We start from the raw sequence: 18,870 nt of genomic DNA on the forward strand, positions 1-18,870 counted from the left end.
CGAGGGATCATAAAAGACTACTATGAACAATTATACACCAACAAATCAACAACTTAGAAAATTGTGTAAATTACGAAAAACATAGTCTTCTAAGACTGAATCATGAAGAAACAGAAAATCTGAATGGGTCAGTTACAGGAAGGAGATTGAATCAGGAATCAAAACCCCCCAACAGGCAAAAGTTGGGACCAGAAGGCTCCACTGGTGCATTCCACCAAACATTCAAAGAGGATTTAACACCTATCCTTCTCAAAGTCTTACCAAAGAATTGAAGAGGCGTGAATGCTTCCAAACTCATTTTCGCAAGCCAGCATTATTGCCCTGATGGCAAAAGCTGACAAGGACGCCATCGAAAAAAGAAAGTCACAGGCAATATCCTTGATGAGCATACATACAAAAAACCGCAACAAAACATTAGCAAGCTGAGTGAACAACACATTGAAAGGATCATGTACTGCGACTAAGTGCAATTCATTCTAGGGTTGCAAGGATGGTTTGACATCCACAAGTCAATCAGTGTGAGAGACCATGTTAGCAAAATGAGGAATAGAAATTACATGATCATCTCAATAGATGTAGAAAAAACACTTGAAGAAATTCAATATCCATCTATGATAAAAACTCTTAACAAAGCAGGGTTAGAGGGAATATATCTCCACATGACACAAGGCACATGTGGAAAACCCGCAGCTAACATCATCCTCAGTGGTGAAAAACAGCTTTCCCCGAGGGTCAGGAATGAGACAGATGTCCACTCACCACTTTTAGTCTACACGATGTTGGAAGTCTCAGCCTCAGCAACCACACAAGGAAAAGAAGTAAAAGGCATACGAGTTGATACAGAAAAATATAAAACGTTCGCTATTTGCAGATAACATAATACTATATATAGAAAACACTAAAGACTTCACCAAAAAATTACTAGAACTGATAAATGAACTCAGCAGAGTCATAGGATACAAAATCAACGTACAGAAATCTGTTGCATTTCTGCACAGTGATATTAAAACAGCAGAAAGAGAAATTAAGAAAACAACCCCATTTACAGTTGCACCAAAAATAATAAAATACCCAGGAATAAACCTGACCAAAGAGGCGAAGACCCATATTCTGGAAAGTATAAAACGCTGAAGAAAAAAACTGAGGACGACACAAGGAAATGGAAAGACGTTCCGCGCTCTCGGATGGGAGACTTAATACTGTTAAAATGTCCACATACCCAAAGCAATCTATAGATTCAATGCAATTCCTCTCAAAACTGCGATGCCATTTTTCGCAGAAATGGAACAACCAATCCTTAAATTCGTGTGGAACCACGAAAGATCACAAGTAGCTGAAGCGGTCTTGAGAAAAAGGAAGCTGGGAGCATCACGCTGGCTGATTCCAAACTGTATTAGAAAGCTGTGGTGTTCCCAACACTACGCTATCGGCATGAAGGTGGACACGCGGATCAATGGAACAGAAGGGAGCAGAAGGAAACCCGTGCTTACGTGGTCAACTGATCTACCACAAAGGAGGCAAGAATGTGCAATGAGAAAAAGCCTCTTCACCAAACGGTGCTGGGAGAACCGGACGGCCACGTGCAAAAGAATGACACTGGACCACTTTCTTACACCACACACAAAAATAAACTCAAAATGGATTAAAGATCTACATGTGAGACCAGAAACCATAAAAATCCTAGACGAAAATGTAGTCATGAAGCTCTTGACTTCACTCTCGACGGTGTGTTTTTGGATCTGACTCCAAAGGCAACGGGAATAAAGGCAAAAATAAATAAACGAACGGAACTTCATCACAATAAAAAGCTTCTGCACAGGGGCGCCTGGGGCTCCGTCCGTTAGGCGTCAGACTCTTGATTTCGGTTCAGGTCACGATCTTGTCATTTGTGGGATCGAGTCCCCTGTGTCAGGCTCTGTGCGACAGCACAGACCCTACTTAAGATTCCCTCTCTCCCTCTCTCTGCCCCTCCCCTGCTCATTGTCTTTCTCTCTGTTTCTCAAAAACAAAACAAAACAAAACAAAACAAAAAAGCTTCTGCACGGCAAAGGAAACCGCCAACAAAACAAAAAGGCAGCCTACGGAATGGGAGCAGATATTTGCAAATCATATATCTGATACAGAGCTGATATAAAACGTATGGAAAGAGTTCATATAACTCAATAACAAACAACGCAACATTCCGGTTAAAAAATGGGCAGAGGACCCGAATAGACATTTCTCCAAAGAAGACACACATGGCCAACAGATCCACGAAGAGACGCTCCATGTCACTCGTCAGCAGGGAAACGCAAACCAAAACCACAAGGGGATACCACCTCACACCTGTCAGAATGGCGAACATCAACAACACAGGGAACAACAGGTGTTGGCGAGGACGCGCAGAAAGGGAGCGCTCGTGCACTGTGGGTGGGAACGCAGACCGGTGCAGCCGCCGCGGAGAACGGTGTGGAGGGTCCTCGGGTTGGAAAAACAACGACCCTACCATCCGGCAACTGCACTTCCGAGTAGTTATCGGAAGGAGACAAAGTCGCTGATTCCAAAACCCACCCGCACCCCCACATTCACGGCAACGTCATGTACGGTGGGCAAGACACGGAAGCCACGTCGGTGTCCGTCAAAGGATGAACGGATAAAGAAGAGTGGAACCTAAAAAACCAACCAAGCCAAACCAAACTCCCAGAAAAGTAGAGAATGGACTGGTGGTCACCAGAGGTGCCGGGGGTGGGGGTGGGTGGTCTGGGGGCCCATCCCGGTTCCACCGCAGCAGCCTGGACAGGGAGCCGGGCTGCGTCCCGCCGGCATGTTCCAGGAGGAGCCCGCCTCGTCGCTCGCGGGGCTGGGAAGCCATCACCTCCCTGCTGTTCTGTGATCTTCTCTCCATTTCTCCGCCTCTATCTATTGTCCTATCCGTGCACCTCTCTGCCCCTTTCTCGCTGGGTCGGTCCCTGCCCCTTGGGTCTCCACCCTCCCCGGGTCCCTCTCCCACACCTCTCGGCCTCCTTCCGCAGGGAAGGTGAGGTCGGCTGGCCGGGGCTGCAGGAAGGAGCACCCCGCACAGCTCCCCTCTTGGTCAGTTCCTCCCTCTCAGGCTGATGACAGGCTGCAGTCAGATCAGGGGCTCCCCGTTTCTCTCCTCCTGGTGCAGAAGTCTGGACACATGTGCTCTGCCTCTGCCTCACTCTCCGCTCCCTCAGCTCCTTTCTGGCTCATTCGGGTGGGTTTGGGACAGGCTTTCTGGATCCCGGAGCAGTATGGTCTGCGGTTAGGGCACAGGCTGCGCGAGGGAGGAGGGTTCGCCGACCTGCTCTGGCTCAGGTCCCAGGATCCACGGCGTCAGTGGGACCAGCCCAGCTCACCGGAGTCTTCCAGGACCAGGATGTCCTATCCCCAGCTACCTGAGGACCTCACGTGGCTGGCAGTCTAGAAGGGAGCTGGGTGTTTCTGGGGTTCTGGATAAACACTGCCAACATCAGCCTTTTCTAGGGAGGAACAGTGACCCTGGGGACCACCGGAGCTCTTAAGATGGTCCCACAGCCTCAGATGGTGTCGGATCCAAGCTCAGACAGACCTCAGGTCGGCCCTGACAGCTTGAACCACCCCTGGGCCTTCCCAGAGAGACAAGGCCGAGCGGAGGCCAGAGGTGGGCCCCACAGAGTTGCAGGGTGGACGGCACACATACTGGGACGTGACCAGGACCACATGTCAGGCACACTCAGAATGGTGCCCGACCAAGCAGGACCACTCTGGGGCTTCTCAAAGTCTGAACTCAACCAGAATAATACGTGGGCCTCAACATGACCACAGGGCAGGACCCTCATCACACCTACCATGACAACGTGACCACGTGGGACGGATCCCTCTACAGAACAGCAGCATCGTTCTGGAATCAGCGGTGGGGACACCCCAAAGCTTTCCGGTGCGATGCAGGGCCACATGTGTGGCTTCCCAGGGACGCCGTGTGGGGAGGGGTCAGTACTCACACATTACACGTCATCGAGGATATGGGATAAACTCAGACACAAAGCTGGGGCCTCCTCTGGGAGGAGGATTCTGTACAGAATCTTAACAGGTCTCACGGGAGCTGCCGGAACAGAGCCACAGGTGCCATGGAGGCGAACCTGCCACTGGACCACACTTGACCTTGTTATGGAAGCAGGCTCGATGAGCGACCCCGGGAGCGTCCAGGGCTGCAGGGAAGGGCCCAGAAGTCCACGCGGGGGCCTCCACATCCAGGACAGACCAGAGCGTCCCTAGACCTGAAGAGGTGGGCACCTTGACTTGAAGGTTGCGATGGATCCAGAAACACTCTGAGCCTCAAAGCCAGACCGTTACAACAGCTCCAGGATTCTTTCAGGGGCCTTAGCACGTCCAGGGGCTTTGCCCACCCAACGGCTCCCACTGCCTGCTGGTGGCAGGCACGTCCTGCCCAGGCATGGTGTTCCTGGGGCCCTCAGGCCCGGGTCACAAGCTTCTACCATCCAGGGCGGCTGAGCAGACAGGAGCTCCCGGCAGCTGGGGGTGGGGTGGCTGGCAGGGCCCCCGCCTCTTGCTTTCTCCGCCATCCAGGACACCCAGCAGGACGCCCAGCTGGCGGGCAGGGTGACCACTGCCCCACGCTGCCCCCGACCAAGGGGCTCCCGAAGGACAGTCCTCCAGTGCTGACCACGGGAGTCCTGGGCCAAGCAGGACGGAGGGTCACCCCCCCCCCCCAGATGGCAGGGCCGGGCGCGTCTGGCGGTGCTCATAGCCGGGGGACACCGGGCAGCCTCTTCTCTCTCACGGGGACACAGGCGCCACAGGGGCACACAGGTGGTATCCATCATGGGAAACAAAGTTTTCCCGCGTTCACTCTCTGCCTGGGGGATTCTTCATGCACGAATCCAACCCATGTGTGTTCGGTTCCCACGGTGGCCCGCACACTGGTCACCTCACGGCTATCGATGACAAACGTGAAAGGCCTTCAGAAGGCCTGCTGCTCTTTGGACCCAGAGCTTAGCTCGTCTCTTTCCTCTCATTCTGCACTGCCAGGCGCTCCCACAATCCCTCTTCTCCCTCCGCAAAGCCATTATCAGCTTGCACTGTGAGGGCTTGTCTTTTTTTGTTAAGTTTGTTTATTTTTGAGAGAGAGAGAGGGGAAGGAGCAGAGAAAGAGAGAGAGAGAGGGAATCCCAAGCAGACTCTGCACCATCAGCGTGGAGCCCGACCCGGACTCAAACTCACGAACCAAGAGATCATGACTTGAGCTGAAATCAAGTTGGCCGCTTAACCAACTGAGCCCCCCGGGCGCCCCTGTGATGGCTTTGAAGTGGTCTTTCCGGGAGAGCAGAGAGGCTCATTCTGGGCCACGCACACTCAGGCCCCTCCTGAGACCTGTTAAAGCAGGACCAGGGGCAGAGGGTCTGGGCAGGGGGATGGGCTTGGGGCGGCTAGTCTCGATGTCCACCCAATGCTGGGAACCCCGAGGGGGCAATGCCCGGACAGAAGCACTTCCCCCGCTGCCCGCCCCTCGCCCACCGGGAGCGCAGCCCTGGGGCGGCCGGGGGCAGGTGCCCCAGCGGTCACACCCAGGGTGTCAGGTGTTTGCAACGGTGACATGGAGAGGCAGCTGAGGAGCTGTGCATGGTGACCGCCAAGAACCAGAGAGAAGGCACAGAAGGAAACAAGTGTCTCAGAGAGCAGCGGGGACGGGGACTGGGTAGCGAGGGGGCTGGTCAGAGGCGTGTTCCCGGTCCAGGCCACGGAGGCCGCACACAGGTTTTCTCCGAGGCTCCATGCGTCACCACCGCGGCTCTTCCAACAAAGTCCTTCCCTTTGCTTAAGCTGATCTGAATAAGCTCCCGTTTCCGCTAAACGATTCCTGACCAAGACATGCCCCTGGAGCTCGGCATTGTGCCTTGGCCTTGGCACGGAGCAGCCTCCATTTGCCGAATGGGTGACTGAACACATCTGTCACACATCTGTCACCGTGGCACAGAAGCCAGGCTTATTAATTAACAGCAAAGCCACAAGGCAGGTGACACTGTGCTCCCCAGGCTTGGGCGGCGGGGCTGGCCGTAAGGGGTGGGGCACTGGCCTATCACGACAGAAGTCCTTGGTTCTCGGGGACTCCCGGAGGCCTACTCACATCGTAAAGGCCCCGTGCAGTCCTGCGACGAAGGATATTTCCTGCAACTTACGCCACCATGGAACCCTTTGGTTTTCAGATTCTGAAGATCTATCAGATCGTTTTCTCTTTCACAAAACGGGGAAGGTTATCGCCCACCTCACAGAGATAATGTGAGAGTCCGTGGTTCATAAAAGTGCTTCATAATGGGTTTTGAACCAATCAAATCCTTTGCAAGTCTAAGTGGGGGGTCTAATCAAACTACTGGTGGCAAGTTCCCAGGAAACACACACGCGTGTGCGTTCGCGAGCTGTGCAATAGCAGCCTCCAAAACCCCCTGGAATCTGTGACTGTGACCTTATTTGAAAATAAGGTCTTGGGGCACCTGGGTGGCTCAGTCGGTTAAGTGTCTGACTTCGGCTCAGGTCATGGTCTCACGGTTTGAGTTCGAGCCCCGCGCAGGGCTCTGCGCTGACAGCTGGGCAAAGACACACAGGGAGAAAGCCAAGTGAAGAGACGGGCAGAGGTCAGAGAGCTGCGTCTGTGGGTCAAGGAGCACCGGGGGTTGCCAGAAGCCATCAGAAGCTGGAGGAGGTCAGGGAAGTTCTTCCCTGGGACGTCAGAGGGAGCACAGCCCCAACTTCAGACCGCTGGCCTCCAGAGCCCTTAGAGCCCACAACGGTTGTTTCAAAATAAAAAATGCCCACCCTGACCCCAAGCCCCCCCTGCGCGAGTGCGTACTCGAGAGGCTTGGGGGTCACGAACCCAGGGGTCGCAGCTGTGCCAAGGTCAAGGGTCACGGGGAGCAGGCAATGGCTAGCGGCCCATGCAACACTCCACTTCCCATCTCTTCTCATTCCTGATACTCAGCTGGCCAGCAAGGGTCTCACTCTGGAATCTCCAGACGCTGCGCCTTCCCCCATCCCGTGCCACGCCCTGCTTCAAGGCTTCAGCTCCGCCCACGTGGACCACTGAACGGCCCCCTGTGCTCCCCCTGGCCCTGGTCTCCATCCTGCTTGGCCAGAGCCCAGACCCACTGCTTGCCCCCTGCTTCTAGCTGAGCGACGGAGGCACCGTTCCTGCTCAACTCTGCTGCCCTGTCCCCCAACAGGTCCTGGCTCATCCTTCCCGCTCCTCCTTCGGGATTGTGGTCCAGCTGGCCCCGGGCTAGGCCCCGGGCCTCGGCCGGACCTCTCTGCTGGATGCTGCTTTTCCCGGTCCAGAGGGGGCTGTGCCGGAGAGCCCCGAGTGTTCTCGTGCACATGTGTGTGCGTGTGTGGACATGCCCTGGCCTAGATCCCCCCCTGCCGCATAAGGGCCGTCCATCCAGGCTCCCCCTCAGGTCCCTTCCATACCTCTCACGGTCAGACTTCCCAGGGAAGCCGCCCTGTTCCCCGGCCCCTGCAGGGAGGGGTCCTGTCCCACCCGGGCCAGGTCATCCCGGAGTGTCCTCGGCTCCCCCCCCACCCCCACTGCTTCTGCAGCAAAGAACTCGCTCCTCCCATGCTGGCCGCTCCCCCAGCCACGCCGGTCTCGTGCCCGCCACAAGGCACTCCACTAGTACAGCTTTCCCGAGCGGGCCTGCTCGCTGGCAGGACTGGCCTCCCCGGGCCGGTGGTGCTCCTGCCTCACTCCTTGGACCGACCAGCTGTCCCGCTCCTGATGCCCCGCCCCGTCCCATACGGCTCTCGAGGGGTCTGGATCCTGCCCCTGCTCCGAGGGGCCTCAGAGCTCTCCAGCTGGAATCCTCCCAGGGCCTGGTTACCACGCCGGGCTCGGCCCGGTCCCCGGGGCCACGTGTCTGTCTCAGGTCCCATCCAGCTCCCGCCTCCCATGGGGCTTGGGCTGTGTGTCCCTGCGGCCCTCCCCGGCCGGGACTGAGGCCCGCTGCTGCCGACACCTCACGGCTCACTGCCGGCCTGGCCAGGACGGGGATGAGTGGCTACAGGGCCGGCCCCCCTCAGAGTCAGCCTTGAACTAGGCGGTGCTCAGCCCGAGGCCTGGGACCCGTGTCAGCCTCCACGAGTCTCTACTGCCAGGCGGTCTCTGTCTGAAGCTACTCCTGCCCGAGGAGCCGGGGCCACGGAGGTGCTGCGTGGCTGGTCCGGCACGAACATCTTTCAGTCCATCGCCACCCCCCCGCAGACCCGTCCCAGCCTGGCCCTGCCACCGACCAGATCTCAGGACATTTTCCGAATTCAGGAACAGGCTCCAGTGTGGCGTCGGCCTCTGTCAGGAAGCCGGTGGGAAACTTCTTGGGGGGAAGGGCCGGCTCAGTAGCCAGGCACACGGGCCTCCGCGGGCCCCTACGGCCCCCACGCGATGTCCCACAGCTCCCTTCCTGCCCAAGCTGCCCTGCTGCCCCCCGGCTGGGCTCCCACAGACCCGGGCTCTGCTCTGCACCGGCACTGGCCCCCTGTGCTGCCGCGGTCTACCAGAGGCGGGGGGGGGGGGGGGGTCCTCGCTGGACGGTGAGCCCCTCCAGGGCAGGCCCTTCCTTCTGTCCCATCCTCCTGGCCCCGGGCAGCACGGGCCTGGCTCCCAGGAGGCACCAGCAACTCTGCGGAACAGAACGCCACTCCTGCTTCTAGAATTCTCTTCCTCGTTACTTCAGGGGAAACCCGGTGGCCAAAGTGCTTCTCCTGGCGCCTGCCTAGGGATGACGGTCACTGAGCATCAGGAAAAGGGGAGGCCTGGCCCAGACCTGCCCCTGCAAGTGTGAACCCACCGGGCTGAGCCCGGCTTCCGCCTCCCGCCGTGACGCCCGCCGTGAGGCGCCTGGCCTTCCCCCCGCTGCTGGGAATGTGTGTGGGGGGGAACTGTGTGTCGCGGATGCTCTGGCTGCACCCAGGCAGATGGCCTGCGGGACACAGCGGCTGGAGGCAGACGGCGGGGACGCCGGAGCTCCGCCCGCAGGCACAGGAGGCCGGCACTTGCCTGCTGCCACTGGGCTGAAGCCACGTGACTGGCCTCGTCCACTGAGCTGAGGCCAGAGCGGGTCACTCCTGGGGGCGGGGGGGTGGCCGCGGAGGCAGGTGTCAGCGCGAATCTCCATCAGCCTGGGCCCCCAGTGATCACGGCGCCCGGCGCACGGGGCGGGAGAGGCACCGACAAGAGACACACGTTCCCGCGTTCACGCAGATGGTGGTTGTTACGGCAGCTGAGCGCGGCCCGTCCTGACTAGTGCACGGCCCGGAGGCCACCCCCACGTCCCGGTGAGGGGGGACGGCAGCCTGGACCAGAGCTGGGGGAGGCAGACGCCAAGTGGGTGGGTGTGAGATGTGCAGGGGGCAAGACGGACGGGGCTGGGGTGGCCAGCAGGGATGGAACGGGCTCCTGCGGGCATCGCTCCCCGTCCCCGCGCCGGGGACAGACTTGCCGAGACCTTCCCAGAAGCGCCCAGGTTCTCCGGGTGAAGAATTACCACCCATCTTAATATCCGGGCTCAGGGCCTGCTGTCACTGGCTGCAAGCCCGTCAGAGCCGCTAGGCCCCAGGGTCGCTGCTCCGCTGAGTGAGAGGCTGGTCACGCAGGCGGAACCCGAAGCCGCAGCAGCCACCGCTTACTGACGAAACCCACTGGCTGTGCCAGCGCTTTTCAAAGAGCCACTGGTTGAAGCCTCGGAGCAGGGGGCCGAGGGAGGCTCCATCACGGCCTCCACCTCACAAGCAGGCAGGCCGGGGCTCAGGGAGCGTGACCACCCCCCAGCTACGAGGGGGCAGAACCTGCAGGAACGCCGGTCCGCGTGGCTCGAAGCCCGTGGCTACCACCTAATGCTGCCTCCCTTCCTGGGCGGGGTGGCTCGTCCTCAGTGAGCGAGCTGATGACCGGGCTCTGCATCTGAGGGGCCGTGTGCCCCTCTCTGGGGAGGGGGTGGGCATGCCCACTGCACCACAGGTGCCCGCGTGGAGGCGTCTGGGCCCCTCCCGGGTCCACGTGTCCCCGGTGCTCCCGCATACACTTCAGAGGGCTGAGTCCTGTTCTTGGCTGTGTGCACATGGGCGCCGGCTCCGGGCTCCCACGGGTTCCAGGGAGACTGGACCGTGGGATGTGGATGCCTGTCTTGGCCTTGACGCTCATGGGATTCGAACTGCGAGGCTCCCACCCAAGCAGAAACAGAAGCTGCTTCGTAGAAGTCACCGGAGCGACAGTGACATATTTTCACTTGCTGCTGATTCTTTTTCTTGGCAGAGAATGGTAAACTCCACCACCGCCCCCGGCCCAGGCCTGTGTGCTGAGCGTGGCGGAGGGCTCAGGTCCCGGAGGCAGGCGGGCGAGGGGCCCGGGTCCGCCTGCCGGCTCTGCCGCACGCTCTCTGTAATCCCGAGGGAGTCCCTGACGTCTCTGAGGCTCAGTTTTGTCGTCTCGAGAATGGGTTAGCAGTGGCTGCTGAGAGGACTCAGCAGGGGCCGGACGTGAAACCGCACCCTGGTGCCCGGCACGGATCGGAGGTGCTCCGCGAACCGTGTTCCCCACTCTCCTGTGCTCACTGGTCTAGCGTCGCGAAGCGCTCGGTGACAAGGTCACCCACGGCCAAGTCCACGTTCACTCCACGCGAGAGCTCAGGCCGCAGAGTGCTGCCTTTGGGTGAAGATGAAACTTCCTGAAGCCACTAGTAAAGATGACGTTTCACGTGGGCCCCTACTATGGACAGTGGTTAAAAGTGGGGCTGCTCCCTCTGATGAGGGCTGTGGCCCCCACTCCACTGCCCTGATGGCGGTCACCAAGGGTCCCTGCAGAAGCCCCAGGGATCCTCAGATGGCAGGGAAGCCCTAGGTTAGGGGCCGAGGAGAGGGGCCTGTGTGTCGCGTCACAGTCACCGGGTGGGCAGGAGGCTCAAACCCGACCTCCGCTCTCGGGCCTTGGCAAACGCTCCGGGCCCCGGTCCTCCTTCCACGAGGGTGCAGTGACAGAACTCTCTTGAAAGCGTCAGGAACCGAGCTGTGGGTGTGGGCACCCCGGCAAGTCGGCGTCCGCGGTGCTGGCTGCCTTTGCGGAGGGGGCAGGGACAGTGGCCGGGCCAGGCCGGGCACGTGTCGGTCCGAGCGCCCCCTTCTGGCAGTCCAGCCCGTCAGCGCCTACCCTGCTTGCCTGACGGCCTCTGTCTCTGTGAGTAGCCTCCCCACACTTGGGGTCACTGCACCTGCAGTCACCACACCTGGGGTCACCTCACATTTGACCCTTGACCTCCTGGGATGGACTCGCCATCATCCACCACCCCCCACCCCGGGTCTGCTCCCCTCCCATGTCTCTCTCTGCTGGTGGCACCGCGTCTGCCCCAGGCTGAGGTCGGCAGTCGGACGTCAGGTTCCACCCTGTCCAGCTGGACCGCAGGTCTTGCCAGGGGCACCTCAGTGTCTGTAAAAACAGTCTCTGTTGTAAAGACCCGGCTGCTGCCCGGGATTCAGCAAGCCCCCCAACTACTAGCTACGACAGCCCCATCGGCCTCTGCCCTGGCTGGCCCCGATCTCCTGCACCTGTGTTCTGGGGGGAGGGGGGGTTGTCCCCTGATCTTCTGCACCTGTGTTCTGGGGGGGGGTTTCCCCCGATTTCGTGCACCTGCGTTCTGGGGGTGGTGTCCACTCACAAACCACCAGCCAAACACACGGTCTTTGCAGACCGTGACAATGGCGTGGATGGAGAAAAGCCCCGGTGTGTGGTGAGAGAAGCCTAAGGAGGTGGCTTCTACGCTGAGACCTCGGAGGCAGGACTTGGTCACTGAAGGGCCTGGGCTGGGAGGTCATTCCAGGCGGAGGAAGTATCTGCTAAGGCCCTGAGGTAGGAAAGCAGAGGCTGGTGCAAGGTGTGGAGGGGCAAAATGTGGACGGTGGGGCAGGGCTCGGGGGGGCAGCGGCTGGGTCCCGAGGGTGCCCCAGGTCATGGCTGGGAGTTCGCATTTTTTCCTAAAGGCAACGGGAGCCACTGATGGCCTCACAGGCTTGGTGCCGCGACCTGACATGCGGTTAGACCACCCTGGTGGGGGCTGTGTGGAGGGGGGGTGAGGGGGACAGCGTGAGCGAGGGTGTTCAGTGACCCCAGCTGGGCACGAAGCAGGGGAGGGAGAGCTCCCAACACTTGGCCGTAACTATGGGAGTGAGCCCAGGGAGGGCTCCCCACCCCACCGCGAGCTCTTTGAAGACCAACATTAAGCTTTATTTTTCTCTGTAGCCGCAGGACTGAACCCGGGTCTGGCGCCTCGAGCCCGAATGTTTGTTACACAAATGGTAGTGTATTTTAGTGCAGCTGTGTGTCCTCTGGTCCGGTCCCATCACCCCACTGTCACCAAGCAGACGAGCAGTGACCTGGCATTTCCTTGTCCCAGTTAAGGTATAATTACCGAGCCTCTTCAACCTCGTTTCAGCTCTAGAGACGTAGGGGGGATGGAACGGGCACCCCACACAGTTAACCCTGGGGCCCCGCACCTGCCGGGTGGGGGAGGGGCACGCCGTGGGCCCTTCTGCAGGTGCCAGCGTCCGCAGTCCGAGCCCCGGTTCTGCGTCTCAGGGGCTGCTTCCGGCACAACCTCACCCCCTCCCTCCAGGTTTGCAGTTTTCTGATTGGCCGAGAAGCTGAATGTGCTAGAGCAACGGGAGGGCAAGCTTCGTGGCGAAGACAGTGCCGTAGCTGCGGACCGGGAGAGCCCGAGGAGTCTCAGCTCGGCCCCCGCCTTGCCGGTGGCACCGCCAGCCAGTTTCCTTATCTGTAAATCGGGCACGCTTGCAGCTTTAGGACTGTTGTTGTTGTGAACGCTCCAGGCCGACCAGGAACACGTCCTGTGAGGAGCGGGAATGGGGCTCCACCTTATCTCCGGGGAAAGGCACCCGGTTGGGGGGAGGGGGGACAATCGGTGCTCTGGGCTCCCCCACCCCCCCGGCCTCTGGAGCCTCCACCCACATCAGTGCTGAGGTTCCCGTGGAAGGGGCCTGTGTCCCTTCCCATCTGTCCTAAGTGAATCGGGAAGAGCCTGGGGTCCGCGGCTGGACCCCCTGTGGTTGGTGGGGCGAGGAAGGGGCTGGGGTTGGATGGGCAGGGTTGCCTGGTGAGAAGCTGAGGCCGGAAGCTGTATTTCAGGGGGCTCAGCACGAGGGTGGGGCGCTCAAGGCCAGAGCAGGGCTCCCACACCAAGGGTCAGCCTGTAGGGAGGCTGAATCCAAACCCGAAGTCCAGGGCACCGGGGTTGGGAGGAGAGGAAGTCAGCACTGAGCGAGCAGGGGCAGGAGGTGACCACAGCCGTGCCAGTCCGCCTTCATGAGGTGTGGGCTCCCAGGTCAGGGCTCCAGCACACCGGGGCTGCATGAGGTGTGGTCAGACCTGCACGGAAGCAGCCAGAGGCCAGGGCATCCCCCGAGGCTGAGCCTGGTGCTGGGGTCTGGGCTCCCAGAGCACCTGCATTCCGTCCTGCTGGAGAATCTGCACCAGGCGAGTGCCCGTATTTGGGGTCTGGGGGCCGTGACCATCCAGCTTCCTAGGCCTGTGACACAGTGACAGGACCTGGACCTAGCACGCGGCAGGCCCCAGGGCACAAAGCGTTGAATTAACACGAGAGACCCCGAGTTCGGCTCTACAGGTGCTCCCTGTGCACCTACTATGTGCTCTGTTCCTGACGCATTCCTGCCTGTCCAGGGGGAAGCCACCTGCTTCATCCAACACAAAGACATCCTGGTAACACGGCGGCTTCACAGATACCGGCCGGTCCGGTCAGCCTGGGCACCTCCGAGGCCCTGACCAGGGCACCCCACCACACGCCCAGCCGGTTCCGAGTCCGGGCTTCCTGTGGGCCCATATGCCAGGCAGGCCCGGTGACAGGATGGCTCGGAGCCAGGCTCGCACGCTGGGGCCCCGGGGGGTGCCATGGGGCACCCAACCCGATGAGAGATACAGGTCAGCTGCTGAGACTATCGGTTTTACTCTGAAATTTAGAACCGAAACGTTACAAATTCTTACACACACGCACAGGCCAGAGAAGGTGAGTGGACTTTTCCCGCTCGGAGCAGGACAGAAGGGACATCTAACGCAAGTGCCTGAGACCAAAGCACATGTCCCTAATGGAATCTGCACCCAAGCTGGGCCGCATCAGATCGTCACCTCCTAATCTTCTCACACCACGAGCCCGCTCTCTGAACACATCTGGGGATGCCCGATCGGTGGCATTCTGGGGACACAGCCCTTAACATGTGAGCATATCATCTCTGGGTTTTGCACTCCTGTCCCGTCCAAAATCTGCTGCTACCAAGATTCGTTACCTGAGCCAAGACTGATTTGGGATCAACACAAGATCTCCTTTTCAGGAATTCTTAGACACTGGATGAATTCTAGGTCTGATTCTGCCCTGACTTACTCTGTGGGGATAGGTGACCCCCACTCTCTGGTCCCGTTTGGCTATGTGTGAACTCTCTCTGAGCTGCCTTTCAGCTTTAACATTCTGTGTCTGGCCTTTATTCCCTGCCCAAGTGGGTAATGGAGATCCGACTACAATTTACTTAGATCCAGCTAAAACGTGTTGTGAGCATGCTTTCGTATACGTTATTCGCCCGCGTTCTAGAAATCTCAGAAAAGTAGGTGCTATTATCTCCATTATCTAAATTACAAAACAGAGGCTCAGAGAACTTGAGCGTGTGCGCTGAGGTCGTGGCGCGGAGATTCAGTCTCAGGCCTGCCTCCAGCTTCCTCCACCCCCCTATCCAGCACTCTGCTCTGGTGTGGGGGATGCAGGTGGGCTCCAGCTGGGCCTGGGGCTGCAGGCTGCCGGCAGGCGCAGGTGGACTTGGGCTGGCAAAGGTTGGCAATGTTCCGGAAGGCCCGTGAAGACAGCTATTGAGGGCTGAGAGCGGCGTCTTTGGCCCAGCCTGGGTCTGGCTCTCCCAGGTGAGTCCTCTAGGCCCCGTCTGTGCTTGGAGCCCAGGAGCTGCCAGCTTTCTGCTCAGCTTTGCCATCGGCGAGCCTCTCCCTGCCGTGTGGCCTGCCGTCCCCAGAGATGGGCCCTCGAGTATTCTTGTCCACATTTCCCAGTCCCCAGAAATCATCCAACGCCAGCAGACAAGTGCAAGGAAGGAAGGGGCGTACTGCAGACGCCAGGCTCAGACCCGTCCCCACAACACGGTGGGCCGGTTCGAGCAGGGTTTTTATTCCCGACACTTGGGCCACTTCCATCACCACTGGTCTCCATGCAGCAGTGGCTTTGAGACCCCAGTGCTCTTTTCTGAGCCTGAGCGGCCGACTGGTGGTATGACACTGGACAAGTACATTTCTCCCTGTGGGCCTCAGCATCCTCTCCAGGCAACAGCTAGCTGGTTGGAGCCCCCACGGATCTCGGGTCCCTTCCAGCGATGACATTTTAGGAACCACTATCTTTGACTTTCCCTTCCCAGAGGCATGGAAACGGAGCAGTCGCCTCTGGAGAGCGCATCGAGCTTAAAAATTGCCCTCGCTCTCGGTTGCTCCTCCCTCCCTCCACGCCAGAGGCGCACCCCCACCCCGCCCTGGCCCTCGGGCAAATCCAGGCCCGGCCCGTAGTCCTGCAGCTCGGGAAACGCAAGGGCACCGGGACTGCGGCGGTGGCAGAGTCGCAGCGGGAGGGGGAGGAGAGCAGCGCCCGCCTGTCCCGCGGCCTCCGCAGCAGCCCTGGCCCTGGTCCCCGCGCGCCAGAGGGGGTTCCTGGCACAGCCGGGTCTGGTGCTCGGGCCTGGGGCCGGCCGGGAGCTCATCGCGCCCGATGGCACCGAACCGACCCCAGCGGCCCGCACCCCCCAACTCGGCAGAGCTAGGGCGGGCTCTCCACTCCGAGCGGCTGTGGAGCAGGGGACCCAGGCGCTCGGACGCCTCCGTCTCGCCCTCTCCAGGCCTGGAGCAGACTGTCGGAGCTGTCGGGGGCCGCGGGGTGGCAGTGGGGGTGGGGGGGCACCATTTCTGGCTGGATGTCGGTCCTCATTCATCGTCTATCCCCGGTCCTCCGGAACCCCGTCTCCTCCCGCACCCCGTCGCCCCCCAGCGCCTCCGCGTCTCGGCCCCTGTGTCCCTGCCTCCCACGGAGCTCTCAGGGTGAAGGGCAGCCGCAGCCCGCGCCTACTCCCTGCCCGCAGTCCCTGCCCCCTCTGCCCGCCGCGGGGTCACCCGCCCGCCAGGGCCCAGCCTCCGCTCGCACCGAAGGCGCCCAGAGGGGAGGGACCAAAGTTCGGGCGCCGCGGGCCGGCGGAAGGCCCCGGGGTGCCGAGGGTGGCCGCGGCAGGGGCGCTGGGAGGTCAGACGCGGCGGCGGCCTCACCTGTTTCTCCAGCGGCTCCTTGGCCGAGAGCGCAGGCTTGGGGGAGGGCGCGCGGTCGCAGACGCAGCCCTCCAGCAGGTAGAGCCCCGAGGGCCGCGAGCTCGAGTCGCTCTCGAAGTAGAAGAGAAGGTTCTGCAGCAGCGCGAACCACTTGGTTTGCCATTTTGTGTTGTCCGAACTCCGCTTGCTCAGGTAGCCTTTGCGCGTGCCGTCCTTGCGCGCCAGCAGTCCCAGGGACGCGACGTGGCCATCGTTCAGCCGGATCCCCTTCTGCATGGTGCTCGGAGGCCAGCGAGACCCCACGCGCTTACATCTTCTCCGCGCGACACCCCGCGGCCCCCCGTCTGTGCGCGCGGCGCGCTGCCTTTCTCCGGCGCTCGCTCGCTCGCTCGCTCGCTCCTGGTCGCTCTCCCCTCCCCCCAAATATCTACACTCCGGGAGCTGGCGCCGGGCCGCGGCTTCTGGAAGAGAGATGTACCATTCCCCGCCGGAACTTCTTCTCCGCCCCGCGGCGCCCCCGGGCCCCGGAGAGGCCGCCCGACCCTCCCCCGGCGCCGGGCAAACTGAGGGACTGGCGAGCTGCGCGCGGGCGAGGGGCAGGCGGAGTCATGTGACGCCGATCCCTCGAAGAGCCCGTGTGAGCAGCGCGGACAGAGACACGCACGCAGCCCGCCGAGGCGCAGAGCGGCGCGCAGGCTGCACCTTGGCGCCCCCTCCCCCTCCCCGGACGCGGACGCACACACAAGCACACGCGCAAACCCTGCCCCTGTCCCCGCGGTCTCCCCTGCTCCCCTTCGGGTGCTAAAAACCAAATCAGATCAATTTTCGTTTAACCCCATGGAACCCCGGAGGCTTGCCATCCTGGGAGTCTGCCTCTCTGCGCCCCACCGCGGCGCACTGGAGACCCGGGGTTAAGTTCCAGTTTTCATTTTCTCTTCCAAAGGCTCCCTCCCGGTACTTTATTTTTCTAATCCGATGTGGATGGAAGAGGGTGGTGGTTGGCGAAATAGCTCTGAATGAGCTTTCGGTCCTATTCTTTGCGTAAACGGCCGGGTCACATTCATTTCAGGGTCCAGCCGCACTCCCGGCGGCTTCCCCAGCGACCTGAGGACCGCACAGGGGGTGCGGTGGGGGAGGGGTTAGGTGAGCGCTCATTTTATTTTGTTTCATTTTGCGCGTTGCCATAATTACCGGCGCCACCCCCCTCCCCTGCGCCCCCGAGGTCTAGCAGGCGAGCCGCCGCCGGGAGTTTTCTGCAAATACCCCCCCCAAAGCCTAAAGGCGGGCTTCAAACGCAGGCGCCGGGGACCATGGGAGCCTTCAAATAGCTGCGCTGGCGCAATGATACCTTAATGATAGATTTTCCGTTCTTATTTTTAGCTCCCATTCGCCTACACAGTTACACGGCATTTATCCGGGAACGTCACCGCGCCCGCATGCTGCACCGGCAGGGCGCGCGGGCCGCCGGGCGAGAGGGGCGCCGGGGCGGGGAGCGCGCACCGCCGGCTGCCGCAGAGGGACCCAGGGGGGCGCCCGGCCCGGCCCAGCGCGCTGGCGGCGGCGGAGGGCGGCCGCGCGGCCCCGAAGAGAGAGGGAAGGAAGGAGGGAGGGAGGTAGGGAAGGAAGGAGGGAGGAACACCATCTTACAGCACCGAACCTGCGAGCACCCCTCCCCGCCGGCGCGCGCGCGCGCGCACACACACACATACACACACACGCACACGCTCACACGCTCACACACACGCTCACACCGCCCTGGGCTGGCGCAGGGAAGGGGCCCAGGAATCAGGTAGCCGTGGGGAGGAGGCCCGCCGACTCCGCGCAGAGGAGACGCCGCGCGCGGTCCTGGGCACCAGGTCCGGCCTGCCCTCCTCCGGGGAAAGCGCTGGGGAGCAACACCGTGTTAACCTTAATGCGCCCTCTTAGCGTCCACGCTCCCCGTGCGCGCGGACTGTGCAAGGAGCCGGTTCTCTTCACGAATAATAAAAACAAAAGAGGCGAGATGGCTAAGCCTCCCGGTTCAGTCTTCATTTTCCCCAGAGGGATCCTCCACTGTGACCGCCTTTGCTTCTTTCTCGCCCTCTTTGGGGAAGCAGTTTCCAGGAGTGAGGTTCTTAACCCCAGCTCTCATCTAAACTCCTTCGTTGGGCCTGTTGATAGTGAGGCCCACAAAACTCCAGGGAAGGGGCAGTCTGGTCAGGGCGCTCCACAGATAGGTCAAGTCGTTTAATCCTTCGGCCACCCTGTGGGGTAGGTGGCCCCACCCCCACCAGCTCTGTCGTCCAGTTGGGGAAAACGAGGCTCGGAGGGCAGAGCTGGGGTTTGAACTGCGTCGTCTGTCCCCAGGGTCTGTGTACAGCCGAGGGGGTAGTCCCTGGGTTGCGGGGTGGGGCTTTTATCCTAAGATGGGGCAGGACCTCTCAGGTGGGCCAGAGCCCAGGTTGGGCCTGCAGGGCAGCCACTGTGACAGAGACCCTAAGGCACCCGAGACTGCACACAGAAAT

The 18,870-nt window shown here is 60.7% G+C and overlaps 2 protein-coding genes across 4 annotated transcripts in view; one reads left to right on the plus strand and one right to left on the minus strand.

The window, feature by feature from the left end:
- RASGRF1 (Ras protein specific guanine nucleotide releasing factor 1) overlaps positions 1 to 17,003 on the minus strand; it is a 101,311-nt gene extending 84,308 nt beyond the window's left edge. Inside the window, exon 1 of the mRNA XM_053223437.1 lies at positions 16,367 to 17,003. Coding sequence (XP_053079412.1) covers positions 16,367 to 16,642 — 276 coding nt within the window. The 5' untranslated portion in view covers positions 16,643 to 17,003. The remainder of the gene's footprint in view (positions 1 to 16,366) is intronic.
- TBC1D2B (TBC1 domain family member 2B) overlaps positions 1 to 18,870 on the plus strand; it is a 334,347-nt gene that overhangs the window by 290,468 nt on the left and 25,009 nt on the right. The window lies entirely within an intron of this gene.

The sequence above is a fragment of the Acinonyx jubatus genome, chromosome B3 (assembly GCF_027475565.1).
Source record: "Acinonyx jubatus isolate Ajub_Pintada_27869175 chromosome B3, VMU_Ajub_asm_v1.0, whole genome shotgun sequence".
NCBI classification, from domain to species: domain Eukaryota; kingdom Metazoa; phylum Chordata; class Mammalia; order Carnivora; family Felidae; genus Acinonyx; species Acinonyx jubatus.